Raw genomic sequence first — 14,041 nt, forward strand, 5'->3', positions numbered from 1 at the left:
TGCCAGGCAGAGGATTGGATTTGATGGACAGATGTATGTTTTGCTCTTACTCATGCAGGCTTCGTTGTTTCTGAACAAGGAGGAGGCTGAGCACACCTGAAGAATGGAAGATCCAGCTATGGCTGCAGATGGGATGGACAATCAGGACACGTTGTTGTTTTTATCATTTGACCTGCATCCTCAGAGTTCACTCCAGAGCACCCTTTTGCTCTCATTTGGCTTCATGTTTTCTCCACTTTGAATTTGCACACATCTTGCTAAAGAAGGTGTCCTGGAACTTCTCATGGCGAAGGCACATTCCACAGTTCTGGTGGACTTAAACATGATGTAAGGTCTTCACTGCAATTCTCTATTAAGTGGCGCTGACTCCTGTCCAGACTAGGAATCCCGATGGGACGTTTTGGATTGTACCTGGGCGTGATAATGCGCTGTTGGATGGTGGTGTGTTTAGCTCCAGAATGTAACTTTAACAGTTAGACAAAAGCAAAGAGATCCGAATTGTCTCATCCTTAAGTTATATGCTGCTTACATATTAAACATAGATAGTATAGGATAACCTACTAGCCTGAAGTGACTCTCCAGTAATGGCAAATGGTCTTGAGCAAAGGCGTAGTAGCAACTCTTTAACTGTGAATTCTTTGCTTTTGTCAGTTCTAGTTAGGGTATCTATCTTGTTTTTGTTTAGTAACTTAGTTCACAGTATATAGAAATTTGGCATAGAGAAATGTTGTGTGGCACCTAAATGGATGTGTGAAGTATTCACTTGGCAGTGGCACTGTCAGAAGTGTTTGAACAGACCAGTTTCAACTAGGTTTCTACGATGGTGATCACTGCTTCAACTGAAACGATAAACCTTTGATTAGACTTGGGACAGTTCTGCTCATGGGTGTTCAAATAACATATTAACAGGTAACTAGAGAAAACCATAGTAAAGTGACAGAATTTAGTTTGTCTGGCACCAAGTACGTGGTAAATGTCATAGCATCTTTATGGTGGATTTTCTGTGAATTTTCTGCACATATTAAGTATAAAATAATGTATTTGTGTCCTTCAGGAACACTACTGAAAATTTTGTCACTGGCATCATTAGAAAAACTCTTCTGGGGGGGTTTGATTGAACCACCTGTTTCAGAACACACAGGCTAAAATAGAAGCATTTTAGTGGGGGGCACTTTTGAAAACTTCACTCCAGAGATTACAGATTTGCCCAAGTATCTTAGGACATTGTGTCCACTGGAACCTAAATCCCATTTCCAAGTGGGACTTAAAGGCTTCTGAAAATGTTATCCTGATGATCTTCTCCTGCAGTATAGCCTTTTCCCTTCAAAGCTCCAAAATGGGATTAGCCATGACTCGAGGGCTCTTTCTGGAGCCCTGGCACAACCAACCAGCTGCCAGAGCTCTTAGCTTTGACTTTTGTCAGACTGTTGATCCCGTGTAGCCTGTAACATGTTGGTACCATTTTATTTAAACGCAAAACAAAACAAAACCCTTGGAACTGCTCAGACACTTTTTTGACTATTAAATTTGAGCATCTCAAATAACTGCTTTTGGAAGTGTGTAAGCTTTAGAACTATTGAGACTGTTACAGAAAAATGACCCTCAACGTGCAGTGTGTTAACTCCCTTGTATCAAGGTATCCTCGTTTCCTGGCCATTTCCAAGTCCATCACATGAAAGCTGGGAATACGCAGTCAGCCTGAAGGCTCACTTTTAACTTGTTGTTTTTAGCGGTTTAATTATTTAAGCCAGTTTTGTAATATCTGTTCTACATTAAAACTTCATTATCACAAACTTTGCTTGTTTGTTATTGACAATTAAAAGTCCTGTTAAAGATGAATTGTTCAAATACTATGCGGTGAAAATGTTTAGCAGTACAGTAGTGTTGTATGAGGTTGATATTCTGTGGGCATCTATCTGTTATCCTGATTTTTTTTTCTTAAAGTATGTGACTCAAAATACTGCCAGTGAACCTCCAACTACTGTAGAATCTTGTGGTTTTGCTGCTGTAACTAGGACCAGTGCATGGAGAAGCAGTTGACTCTGGCTTTATCTTTTTCTTACATTGAATAGTACACAATGCCTAAGTGATCTTTTCTCATGGGTGTTTGAATATATTGCTGTAAAAATGTGGGCATTTTCTATAGAGTGACTGTACAGATCTTTTAAAATAGGACAGAAGTACAAGCAGAGCCATGGACCAGCTATATGCAGTTGACCAAGAAAGATACAACTCGTTAATCAAATGTGTCCTTGAAAACAATATAATCATTTTAAATTGTTGCTGTATTAAGTTCTATGTGTGATGCTTCCGTTTTGAAGCACAGTTCTGTAATTTAATCTAAACTTGAGCCCATATGTATTTTTCTATACGGGTCACTGTTACGTAGTACTTTGTTTTAACCATTTCTCACTACTTGGCTTATCCAAAGGAACCCACCCTACTTAGGCCTTGCAGTGGACAAAATGTATCTCTAAGGGCTTCCCATCTAATTTTTCTATACTCCCTCCCTCTTTTTAACTGTACAGAGAGCAAGCAATAAGCATGGGTTTTTCTGTTGACTTTGCAGGGTGAATTTGTAAACGAATACGTTGGTGAATTAATTGATGAAGAAGAATGCAGATTGCGGATTAAACGTGCCCATGAGAACAGCATAACCAATTTTTATATGTTAACTGTCACAAAGGTAAAGCACCAGATCTCTACAATATAAAATACTAAAAGATTGACCTGGCGTGGCTTGGGTCTTTAACTCAAATATGTTTAATTCAAAGAGTTCATTTCAGTCATTGCTCTGGGATGGGGATAAGGGGTTCAGTGTGCAGGCTGCCCTAGGGAGAGAGGATAATGATAGCTCCCAGCCCCCTCTCCCCTCATCAGAGTGGGGCCACATGAGAAGTGCCTGTCCATGACTGCTGGAGCAGGCATAGCTGGGGGAAGGGTGCATGTCCCTCTGCTGGAAGACAGACAGACAGACCTGCAAACAGACAAATTCTCCCTGAAGTATATAGTAGAGAGCTGTCTCTTTCTCTGCCCCAGTGGAGTTATAGCTGTCACAATCCCCATCTCTGGCCCCTTGCTGCCTCAGTAGTCATGCTATGGTATAACTGTCCCTGTTATCAGACCCCCTCCCTTTCCATTTTGAGAAACAATTGCATTCTAAGCACATTCCATTGTCCTGGCACAACCAAACACTTACCTTGCTGTAAGTTAGGATAAGAGGAAACTACTTACTATATTTGGTGGTCCTAGCTCTTACCGTTTAGGACCAGTTCTTGAACAGACACACTCACTCACTCACAGACACAGTCGCTCAGATATATGGTAGCTGCTGCTGCTTAAGGAACTAGGTCTTATGACCCAGGAAAGCAAGATCAGGGTCCATGTTTAAAGCACAAGAATTACTTTTTATTTCACTTCTAGCTGAAATGCATTTAGTGCAGGTGAAGGTTCCCAGAGTGAAGTTCTGTTTTCATGTAGGTACTTCATGGACCATTTGCTTCAGCCTTGACTTAGTGGGGCTTCTGTGAGGAGATGAACGCCCATGGTCTGTTTAGTCCATAGTATGCCCACTGATACTGCCAGCAAGACTGTCAGTCATGGTGGAATGTGGGCACCTGCGTGATGCAGTTGCAGTGCAATTCCAACAAACTTCTGAGCTGTCCTCAAACACTGGTTTTCGGAAGGTGAATCATTTAGGTCTCTGTTGCTCAGGATGGGGTTGAACCATAGATGGAAGGCCCCTGAGCTCATTAGCAATGCTGCCAGCCATTACGTTCTCTCTGCATACGTGCTGAAGAGCTTTAGGTTAAAAAAAGATCCAGGAAAAAACAGTATCTGTTAACACATCAAGTACCTGTCTAAGTCTGTTGTTTGTATTTGTACTTACATGACTTCTGTTTAATCTGATCTTAAGTCTGTTTTGTCTTTTTATTGAAGGACCGGATAATAGACGCTGGTCCAAAAGGAAATTATTCTCGTTTTATGAACCATAGTTGTAATCCGAACTGTGAAACACAGAAATGGACAGTGAATGGGGATGTTAGAGTTGGACTTTTTGCTCTTTGTGATATTCCTGCAGGTAAAAAGAAGCCTCTGACCCTGCATGTACCCTCTTCTCAAATGGGAATCAGTTGCCATTCACCCGTTCTCCCCCCATGAAGTGACTTGGTCACATTGGCATTTACAGTGACTCTGTTACCCTTTGGGACAATGAAAATGCATGATCAAGAAGCTCTTGCTTTCAATATGCATAGCCTCATTAGGAGCAATGTAAGATGAAATGCACAGTATTAAACATGCAACTTTGTCACACACAAAAAATCAAGGGTTTCACCGAATGCTTGAGGACAGAAAATTCAATGTTAACTTTTTTGCCATGTCTGCATAGTCCTTTTCAGCTAGCATAGATACTCAATTTCAGATCCTTTCCCTAACATCAGATCTGGAACTGTCTCTGAATGCTAAACATTTTGTAACCAACAGACACTGTAAACCAAGTTTATGATCATAAAATAGCCAAGATTTCTGTTTGATTTGTAGGAAAAACTACGTGTAGTGCTCCTGTCAGGTCCAAAGCTGGAGCAGCACTGTATAAACCAGCGGTCTCAAATCCCCAGCGGGAGCAATTGTACAATCCAGCCTCAAACTCCTAGGGGAGTCCATTACCAGCCCCCAAACCCCACCCCTTCCTGTCATTGCCCCACCCTTCTCTCCCCATGGCACTGTATTCCCCAGGGCACAGCTTCAGGGATCATCGGGGGCCTGGCCTGGCGGCAGCGGTCACACCCCTCACACTCGACGCAACCACAGAAGCCTTGCTAGTTACAACTTCATTATCTGTTAAATCTCCAGCACATTTCATCTCAATATTTTTGATGCGGTTATAAATATTGTGACCTTATAACTGTGCCCTTTAAAAACAGTGGCTTTAATATGAAGTTGAATTGCTACTTGTATATGTTTTCCCCACATCTTGTGTGTGTGTGTGAATAGTTTCTCTTTAACTTTTAGGGATGGAGTTAACATTTAATTATAATTTGGACTGTCTGGGCAATGGTAGGACTGAATGCCATTGTGGAGCAGAAAATTGCAGTGGCTTTCTAGGAGTACGGCCAAAGGTTAGTTGTAAAGGAATAAAGATTGCACTCAGTGCGCTTGTATTGAAAGCTTTTTGTGGGAGAAGAGTGAGTAGAGGTCTGTTTCATTTAATGTAATAGATCTGTTTGGTACCTTGAAGGTTCCCCAAAGGCTTGACTAGTTTGTACTAGGGATGTTAAATATGGGTTAATAGAATAGTTGAGTAACCTCATGAATTTTTATCGGTTAATCAGCTATTCTATAGTCCCCAGGGGCGGGGCCAGCAGCCAGTGCGCTCTGTATCAGAGGCAGCAGCGTGGGAGTGCCAGGCAGGTGTTGGTCCGCGAGGAGAAAATTTAAAATCCAGCTCTCCTTGTGGACCAGCTGCCTGTTGTCCTGCGCTGCTGCCTCTGATAAAGAGGCAGCAGCCTGGAGTGGAGGTGGCCCCTGGCGGAGGGGGGGGGGGGGGGAAAGGAGTCTGAGCTCTTGGATTCAGCAAGAGCTGGAACTGAGCCGGGTGGCCTTCCTGCCTGGCTCCTAATATGCTTTCAATGCAGAGCCGCAGCAGGGGTAGGTCCCGGAACCGTTGCAAGCCAGGACTGAGCCGGGCTGCTGGTCAGCCTGCTAAAAAATGAGTGGTAAGAGGAGGGGGAAGGAAATGCGCATAGTCTGTAGCATTAATCGATTACACTATTGCATCCCTAGTTTGTACTACTGTGGCTGTACCCACCTCTAGGATGGAAGGGAGTAGCCAGCCAGCAAGCTACCCAGATATGGCATGAATCCATCATGTCACGTTTAGGGTGCCTGACAGGAGAGGGGTAAAAAGCCCTTGTCACATGTCTGTCTTCTGGTTTTAATCTTCCTATATGGAGCATTGTGGAATTCCCCTGCATGTGTGAGCATCTGGAAACTTGTCTTGCTGTTGTGCTTCATTCTGGCCACAGCCCAGAGTGCTGTTCTTAATCAGCTTCTTGCAAAGTATTGTATCTGTAGAGTCAGAGAAGTGGCTGAAATCTGCTCACAGAGGTATTGCTCATAAGGTCTCCAAGGAAGGGGCGGTTTCTTTGTGTGAATATAAATCTTCCTTGGGCCTTTGGATATAACCATAACATCACAGCTTGTTAATCGTCCTCTGATGACATTCTGACAGTTGTCAGACCTGTGTGTGGCATGGGAGTCACTGAGTAGACAAGACTTCATTGAGCATTTGCAGAAATAATAACCTGCCGTTGACAGTTTGGGAGCCGCGTGGCTTTTTAAAGTGGCTGTTACTTATTGACTAAAATGGTTATTGCTGAGACCTTTCTCTCTCATTCCCAGACGGCATTTGCAACAGCAAATGAAGAGAAGGCGAAGAATGCCAGGCTAAAGCAGAAGAAACGGAAGATAAAAACAGAGCAGAAACAGATGCACGAGGACAACTGTTTCCAGTGTGGAGATGGAGGAGAGCTAGTCATGTGTGACAAAAAGGACTGCCCCAAAGCATACCACCTCCTATGCCTTAACCTGACTCAACCACCATTTGGTAAGTGCTTTCCCGTGGCCGCCAGATTCTTTGCTTGCTTCAGGGATATCCTGCTTGTTAAAGTGGTAGCTTAATCCAGACTGTGGTGTCCAAATATTGTACATGTGGCACATTTGCTTTTACCATGCTCTGGTGTTGAGAAATCTCCTTGGACAGCAATATTTCTAAAGAGGCCTAGATGGCCAGCGAACAGTTATAAAGGTATGACTTCCTTGCAGAGCCTTTCTCCTCTTCAGAGTGCACTTGCTCATTTTATTCTGATTGAAATAATTAGTTGGTCTTGGTCTCGGTCTCATATGGCTCGCAAGTTCATATCACATGGCAGTGCTTCTGATATCAGCTGTGCACAGCACATGGCAGTGCTTGTATTGTAACAGTCTCTCTAGTCTATACCATCTTCTAATCATGTGGCTTTTCATTGTGTCTCTTCTTATTTTGTCTGTCTTTTTCCTTATTTAAAAAGGCAGCTCTTTGTAGCCCAGGCTCAGATTATCCTGTAATTTAAAATCATATTTCAAAACCAATCAAAAACACGTTATCCCTATTTTTAAACTCTGTTTCTAGAGGCCTTGATCAAATTAACTGGAGGCTCACATTAGTCCATGAGTGAATTATGTGAAAGATTTTGTGCTATGAATGGAGATGTCTTTTCAGGACAGCAATACATAAAAGTACAGAAAGCCTCCCTCCAAATTTTCTTTACTAGGGACATAAATTATTAAATTTGATCAGTGAGGAAATACCGGAGAATGACTTCAAGAAGTCAGTTTTGTTTTTTACCTGGCCTGGTGGTGGCAGATGCAACTATGCTAGAGATCTGGAGTCTTTTATTGGCGCTGTCCTTATTCCCTTGGCATGCTGTGGATGCAGTCAGTGCCTTATGTCTTGAAGGAGAGTGCTTCCTGTTTTCTCTCCAGCAGCACAGTTTAAAGGACGATGGCATGATTTTCAGTCTGAGGGAAAGGAGAAGTGTTAATTTTCCTTTTTGACATGCGCAATCTAATTCTATAGCCTGACTGTAGGGCATGTGGTTGTGCTAATGCCTGCCTGCGTGCTTTTGTGGTGCTCTCTTTTTTGCTTGTGCTTAAATACGGCATTTCCCCAGCTCGCTTTTGTCTGAGCCACCTTCTCATTTATGGCTCAGATCTCAGCCATTCTGTGTTTGACCACACTGCGATTCTGTTATAAAGAGGGATTTAGGATACCTATTTCAGTCAGTGTATCCAAATGATCACTAAGTTCACATTGATAAGACAATGAATTCCTCAAATCAGATGTGCACAGAAATCGACTCTCTTGCAAGGACACAGCATGTTCTGATGCCATGGCAGGTTAGTCTGCTTGTATTTGGCTCTGCAGTGCAGTCATGTTTTGCTTTCAGTCACCCTGAGGCTCAAAAATGTAAGTTTGTCAATGACTGCTCACAGTCCAACCCTCCTGAAAGACAGATGTGGGAACGTTGTTAAAAGCTGGCTTTTGGGAAGCATCTTTTGTGCATAGAGTTGACCGACTCTGTACTACATGGAGTAACAGACTAATTCCAGAATCTATCCCAGATAAAGACTAATTTCCACTTCCTGTCTCCCTCCTTTCTGTCCCTCTTCTTCCGTCCTCAGGGAAGTGGGAATGCCCCTGGCACCAGTGTGACATCTGTAGCAATCCTGCAGTTTCATTCTGCGAGTTTTGCCCTCATTCATTCTGTAAAGATCACGAGAAGGGAGCCCTCGTGGCATCAGCATTGGATGGCCGTCTCTGCTGCTCCGAACATAACCCCAAATCTCCTGTGGCACCAGAATATTGGAGCAAGATAAAATGCAAATTGCAACCACAGAATCCTGGAGAAGATGCAAATGAATAAATTAACAAGCAAATAGGTGATGAACTTGAAGAGACTGCTGTGACACATTGAGTCGTGTTCATCAGTGCCGCCTTGTTGGAACTGGGAAAGGGACCAGATTATCTGATTTTTGGCAGGCAGAAGCAGGCAGTGGTGTCTGTTTGGTTTTTTTGCCCCGTTCTTGTCCTTTTCTTACCTAACCTTTGAATGTGCTTCAGCAGCTCTTACTGTTGGAAAACAGAGTAATCTTGGCTTTCTTAAGAAACAAACAAAAAAGCAACCCTTTTGATGTTGGAAAGAATATTGTGTTAAAATATGTTCTTTGAGTGTAGAAAGGAAAACATAGCATATTTATTTATTTAATTTTTAAGGATGTGGAGGATTCTGGTTCTGATCAGTCAGTGTGTTTAAAAAGAAAACTGAGTAGCCAAACCAATCCGGTATAATGTGTATGTCTAGTTGTTAAAAAACGAAGAGCACCAACCTCCTGAGTCTACAAATAGCTGTCACGTATCACCAGGAAGAGGAGTGACATGGGTTTCAGACCAGTGGACTGTGGAATGTCTCCATTCCAGTTGCATTCATCTTTAAAGGTCTTTTGGGAAGATGGATTTGATGCTTGGATAATGGAGATGATGCTTATGAATAACATTGTAAAGATTTTCATGTAGGAAACTAGGAGTATTATCCACTTTTTTCTTGAAGTGCTTTTTATTTCATCAGGTATTTTTAATAAAAAAAGGGGGGGAGTGATAGGAATTGCGGGTGCTCGCTGCGAAAATGAATGATGTGAGCTGACGAAGCATAGAAAGCACTTACTTGTGCAATGGTCACTCGTCAGCCTCACTTCATTTGAAAAGCGATGGAGTAGATTTGGGTGGAGAGGATTCATGGACCATTCAGTCACTGACGTTGCACTACATTCATTGTAGCTAAAGCACTGATCCTGCCATTGCTAGAGTACGTGAGCTTTGTCATTGACTTCAATAGGTGCAGGATTGAGTCCTTCACTATGTGTTTATCAGATGTCTAGTCTGCTCTTGTTTCATGGTGAGTCTTAGAGCCTGAAACTTAACTTCCTCCTAAGCTTCCATTGGCTTCAAAGGGGGTTCTTATGTGTTAAAGGGGTATGGGATCAGCCCCGTGTGTGTATGTGATGATTTTAAGCGTTTTGGGGAGCCAGGGGTGTTTAGCTTTGCGGGGGAGGGGGAAAAAAATTTTCCAACCGAATTTATCTTGGTGGCTTTTAACCAGTAGTGAAAAATCAGTTCTTAAAAGCACTTCCTGAATTAACAGGGTATATATTGGGCTTATATTAAGGCACTCAATCTTACAAAGCACTGTGTATGTCCCAGTATAGTTAGCATGGCCAACTGTAACCCTTTAATTTGTAGGCAGTGGGTGATGTAAAGATAGCAAGTAATATCACTACAATAACCTTCTGCAACTGGGTGTCCCAGAGCACCACCATGTGGAAGGAATTAATAAAAGGCATGGCTGCTACAGCTGAGAGATGGAGCTTTGTATTCCTTCTGAAGAACATTCAACGTTGTCTTTGGGGAAACTGGCTGCATAGACCTACAGGTACATGGAGGCATCTCAACTCCAGAAAGTAACTAATACAGGGGTAGAAAAATAGCATGGGGCTGTGGAATATGGCTCACCTTTGGACCAGGTTTCCTTTCGCATTCTCAAATTATTTCTATTCAAAGGGGGATGGAGAGTCAAATTTGTACTTTTTTGTGTGTGTGCAATTGCAAAGTTAACAAAATACACTACAGCCTTTGAAGCACCTGAAATACCATTTAACTGACCTGGTTGCTGTTCCTCTTGGAACAATTTGCAGATTCCTTTTGAGTAAGACTAAGTTTGTTTTGGACTTTTTTGTTGTTTTTGTTACATAGGTTAGATCTCGCATGCAACCTTCATGGTTTAGAGTGCTGGTTGAAAATGCAGATCGCTTACCCTGGTATGGCCAATGCTAAAGTGAATGTCTAAAACACTAATCTTGCTTGTAAGCAGTGCTATATTTTGGTATTTTTTATTACAAAAAATATTTAAACAAAGCAGGATTTTATTTTTCTTAGCTTTTTTGTTTGTCTCCTTTTAAAAAAGAAATGCTCTTAATGGAGAGGGTTTTCACCCTTTTCTAAAATTCCCAACACAGCTCTTTCCTTGCTACAGTGTCCAGAAGACCTGATCTGTTTACATTGTACAATGAAATACTAGGTTTTCTATAGCTCAGATGATTTTTGGATATGTATGGTAAGCCAGAAAGTGCTGAACTTCGCAAATACTGTATCGTGAATGATTCCCATGTCCTTCTATATTATGTCAATGCTGTCTTTTCATTGTATAGGGAGAGATGGCAAAGCAATGTTAAAATGCCACCTTAAGCATTTGAGATGTCAGTGAGCTGGTAGGAGTTTCAAAATATTAATTGCCATGTAAAATGATCAAAATATGTGCTCTGACATATCAGCATGTTAGCTATAACTAAGTATATGAAGGTATTCTGAAAGCTTAGCATATCATGTAATGCTGTAAGGATCATGAAGTCAGATGTCACTCCTGCCATGTCACTTTGTCTTACATTTCAAAGTTCTGGCTGGTTGTCCTTTTTTGTTTAATCCTTTACAGTAAAAAATCTAACTGAAAATAACCAACAGCTGGGCTGAAACAGTGGTGGTGTGAGGACAAGGATAGCTTTTCAAAGTGTATGATTATGAGTATAAAACTTGAATTGGTTTTCTAATTGTCGGACACAGAGAATTTCCGATGCATCAGGAAGCATTTTAGTGGACTAGGAGAACATGTGGTTGAAGTTAGTTGGTAATAACTGGAGATTCTCTTTATTTAGGTGATGGCTTTGTATGCAGAACACAGAATGCTGAAAACAAACTTTAATCATGTTTTTGTAACGTTATTTAAACTGAAGAACTACATAACTTTTGTGGTAAAGCAAAAATTTGTTACTCGAAATATTGACATTTTGATTTCAGTTTTTCTGGTATTTGGGACTGCTAAATTCAACTTTCTGTGCCTCTGAATTGAGCTGTAGGAAGAATACTAGCCTTTTTGTTTAGAAGTTTTTGTCCAGAGTTACACAATTTGCTGCAAAGAGAATGCTGTGGTTGTTTTAGTTATGTCCTGGCCAGAAAATAAAGTGCTCTGATCAACTGCATATAATAACCTGGTAGCCCATTCTTAAGGGAAGGAGGTGCCAATCACATTATTTCCCCTCTCATTTGGATGTTTTTGTCTATTACATTTTAAAATAGAGTCAAACTTTCATAAAACAGCTGGCTCTAGATATTATAGTGGCTACACAGGAATGCAATAGTTGAGCTGGGCTGCACAGATGTTGCTGGTTTACTTTACTGGAGCACTTTTATTATAGAGTATGCAACTTTGTTCAGATCACAGGTTCTGCAGACCATGCCCTAATGGTGTAAAGATGAATTACTGCAAGTTTTCTGATAGTCTATAACAACTGGATTGTCGTCAGTAGGACGTAAGGGTGGAAGGTGGTTGCAGTTCAGGGCAGCTAACAGCAAGGGCAGCCTTTTCTTGATTAATTTTTACCACCAGAGACTTAAAGAATCTGACGTGGAGTGAGAGGATTAGAGTGTATCATTTGGCCTTTCCATTAAAAACGTGTGATATTGTAGTTTCCAGGTGGAATCAGAAAGACACGAGGACTAGGCGACATTGAAGGTGAACTTCTAGACGTAACATATGTATATACTGAACTTTACAAAAATAAAAACTTATCTGGGTGGGGCTAGGGAGGTGGGGGAGGGGAACGAGAATGTCTGCCGCTGGTACGAAGTAGTCACTTTAACATTGAAACCTCTGCCTCATTGAATTCAGGGTTTAATGTACTTGAAGCTCTGCAGTTCATTATTTTTACAGCTATTTTATTTATACATAGATAACATTTTTTGTATGCGACATCAAAAGTCGCTTTATTCCCCCTCCCTTGAGTTAAATTACTTTCTACTCCCAGTGTACAGTGTATTCAAGGCAAAATGGAGAGATTTTTTTCAAAGCAGATGTCTCAGACTTATGTATGCACTTAATGAGAAGTGTATTGCATGAGACACCAGCAACTTTTTGATGTCCTTACTTTAGAATATTGTATCAACTCCTTCACCCCACGCCACTTATTTTTGTATAGTAAAAGACATTTGCACTTACGATACACTCCTGAAATTCTGGATGTATTCAAGATGTCGTTCAGAAAAAGGAAAAAAAAAAAACCTACGTATTTCCTATTATAGTCTACTCCTGAGTGGCAAACTCAGGTACTTTTTACCTTAGTGAGGGTATATCGCTCTGCTTTTTTGGGGGGAGGGTGGGAGGTTATAAAAGTGAATTGTCTGTAAATCATATAAGACAATATAAAAACAAAAAGGGAAAATTAGATACGAATTTGCCAAAGCCATTCATTGTTTATCATGTGGTACTGATTGCATTTGTGCACAAGAGTGAGAGCGCTGCTGTTTTTAATGGTGTCTCTTCTAGCTTGAAAAGCAGCTATGGCAATATGTGTTTGATCCTCTCCCAAACATTCGCCCCATAGCCTAGCACTGGATGTTTTAAGGAATTCTTTGTTCACTTTTGATTTACAGACAGACTGGATGAAATATATTTGCTTCCTGTTCATTAATGTTGATCCGTATCTCATTTCTAGTGTCATATTTTTTTCATTTATAAGCAGACTAATCATGTTGCCACTGAAAACCAAGATGATAAATAACTATTACAACTGGCTAGTAATAAGATTGTCTTTTTTGTATAGGGGTATGTGCATATTGGGGATTGCTATTAAAAATTTAACCCATTTGTACCTACACAAGTGATATTGCACAACAAACACAGATACCTACAGATTCTGTTTTCATTTCCATGTAATCTTTATCTGTAACAATGACCTTTGTAGAGTCGTTATTTCTGTAGACTTTGTTTATCTGTAACAATCTTTGTAGATTCTGTGAAATGTTATTTTAACTAAATCACTTGAGTCTTTAATAACAAAGCATCAATATTCACTAAAGTCGATATCTTAGGAGTTTCTAGAACTTGGCTAGAAGCTCTTGACACTAACAAAGTAGTGTTAATTTTCCCTGGGGATGTTCCGCTGGGGCATTACTGTATTATGACTTGATGTTGCCGCATAGACTTTGAGATATACAATATGGGGTGGGGGGTTGTTGTTTGGCCTATGTTCTCTTGCATAGTGTGAAACCTGTAAAGCTTGGTTAACCTGTATATAGATAGCTTATTGTCAACTAGTATAGTGTATTTAGAACTGCCTGTAATATTTTAGCTTCTTACTGAATGTTGTGATGGTAGGATCATATAATTTTTGTACATTATATTTACTGAGATGTTGCCTTTTTTATTTCACAAATACTTTGGAATTCAGATGTGTTTTTGCTTCTGTGAGGATTAATTTGGAAAGGTTTTTAATGACATTCCACTGATTTAAAATTTTGCTTGAGGTTGACTTCAATAAATTGTTCTGAATGTTCCAATTAAGAATGTGATTTTTTTTCCTGTTGTAATTTTCAGGCTAGAGCTAGAGAACAGTG

General features: G+C 40.7%; 1 protein-coding gene across 6 annotated transcripts in view; it reads left to right on the plus strand.

Moving 5' to 3' along the window:
* The window catches only part of NSD3 (nuclear receptor binding SET domain protein 3), a 73,097-nt gene extending 59,056 nt beyond the window's left edge, over positions 1-14,041 (plus strand). For 4 of the 6 annotated variants that reach the window (XM_075910725.2, XM_075910724.2, XM_075910726.2 and 1 more), the window contains 5 exons: positions 2,570-2,686; positions 3,940-4,081; positions 5,014-5,120; positions 6,403-6,607; positions 8,224-13,991. In XM_075910725.2, coding sequence (XP_075766840.1) covers positions 2,570-2,686; positions 3,940-4,081; positions 5,014-5,120; positions 6,403-6,607; positions 8,224-8,465 — 813 coding nt within the window. In that variant the 3' untranslated portion in view covers positions 8,466-13,991. Of the gene's footprint in view, positions 1-58; positions 1,794-2,569; positions 2,687-3,939; positions 4,082-5,013; positions 5,121-6,402; positions 6,608-8,223; positions 13,992-14,021 lie in introns of those variants that run through there. The other 2 variants (XM_075910727.2, XM_075910728.2) reach the window with 2 other exon arrangements.

Source organism: Pelodiscus sinensis, chromosome 28 (genome assembly GCF_052426305.1).
Source record: "Pelodiscus sinensis isolate ZL-2025 chromosome 28, ASM5242630v1, whole genome shotgun sequence".
Classification (NCBI taxonomy): domain Eukaryota; kingdom Metazoa; phylum Chordata; order Testudines; family Trionychidae; genus Pelodiscus; species Pelodiscus sinensis.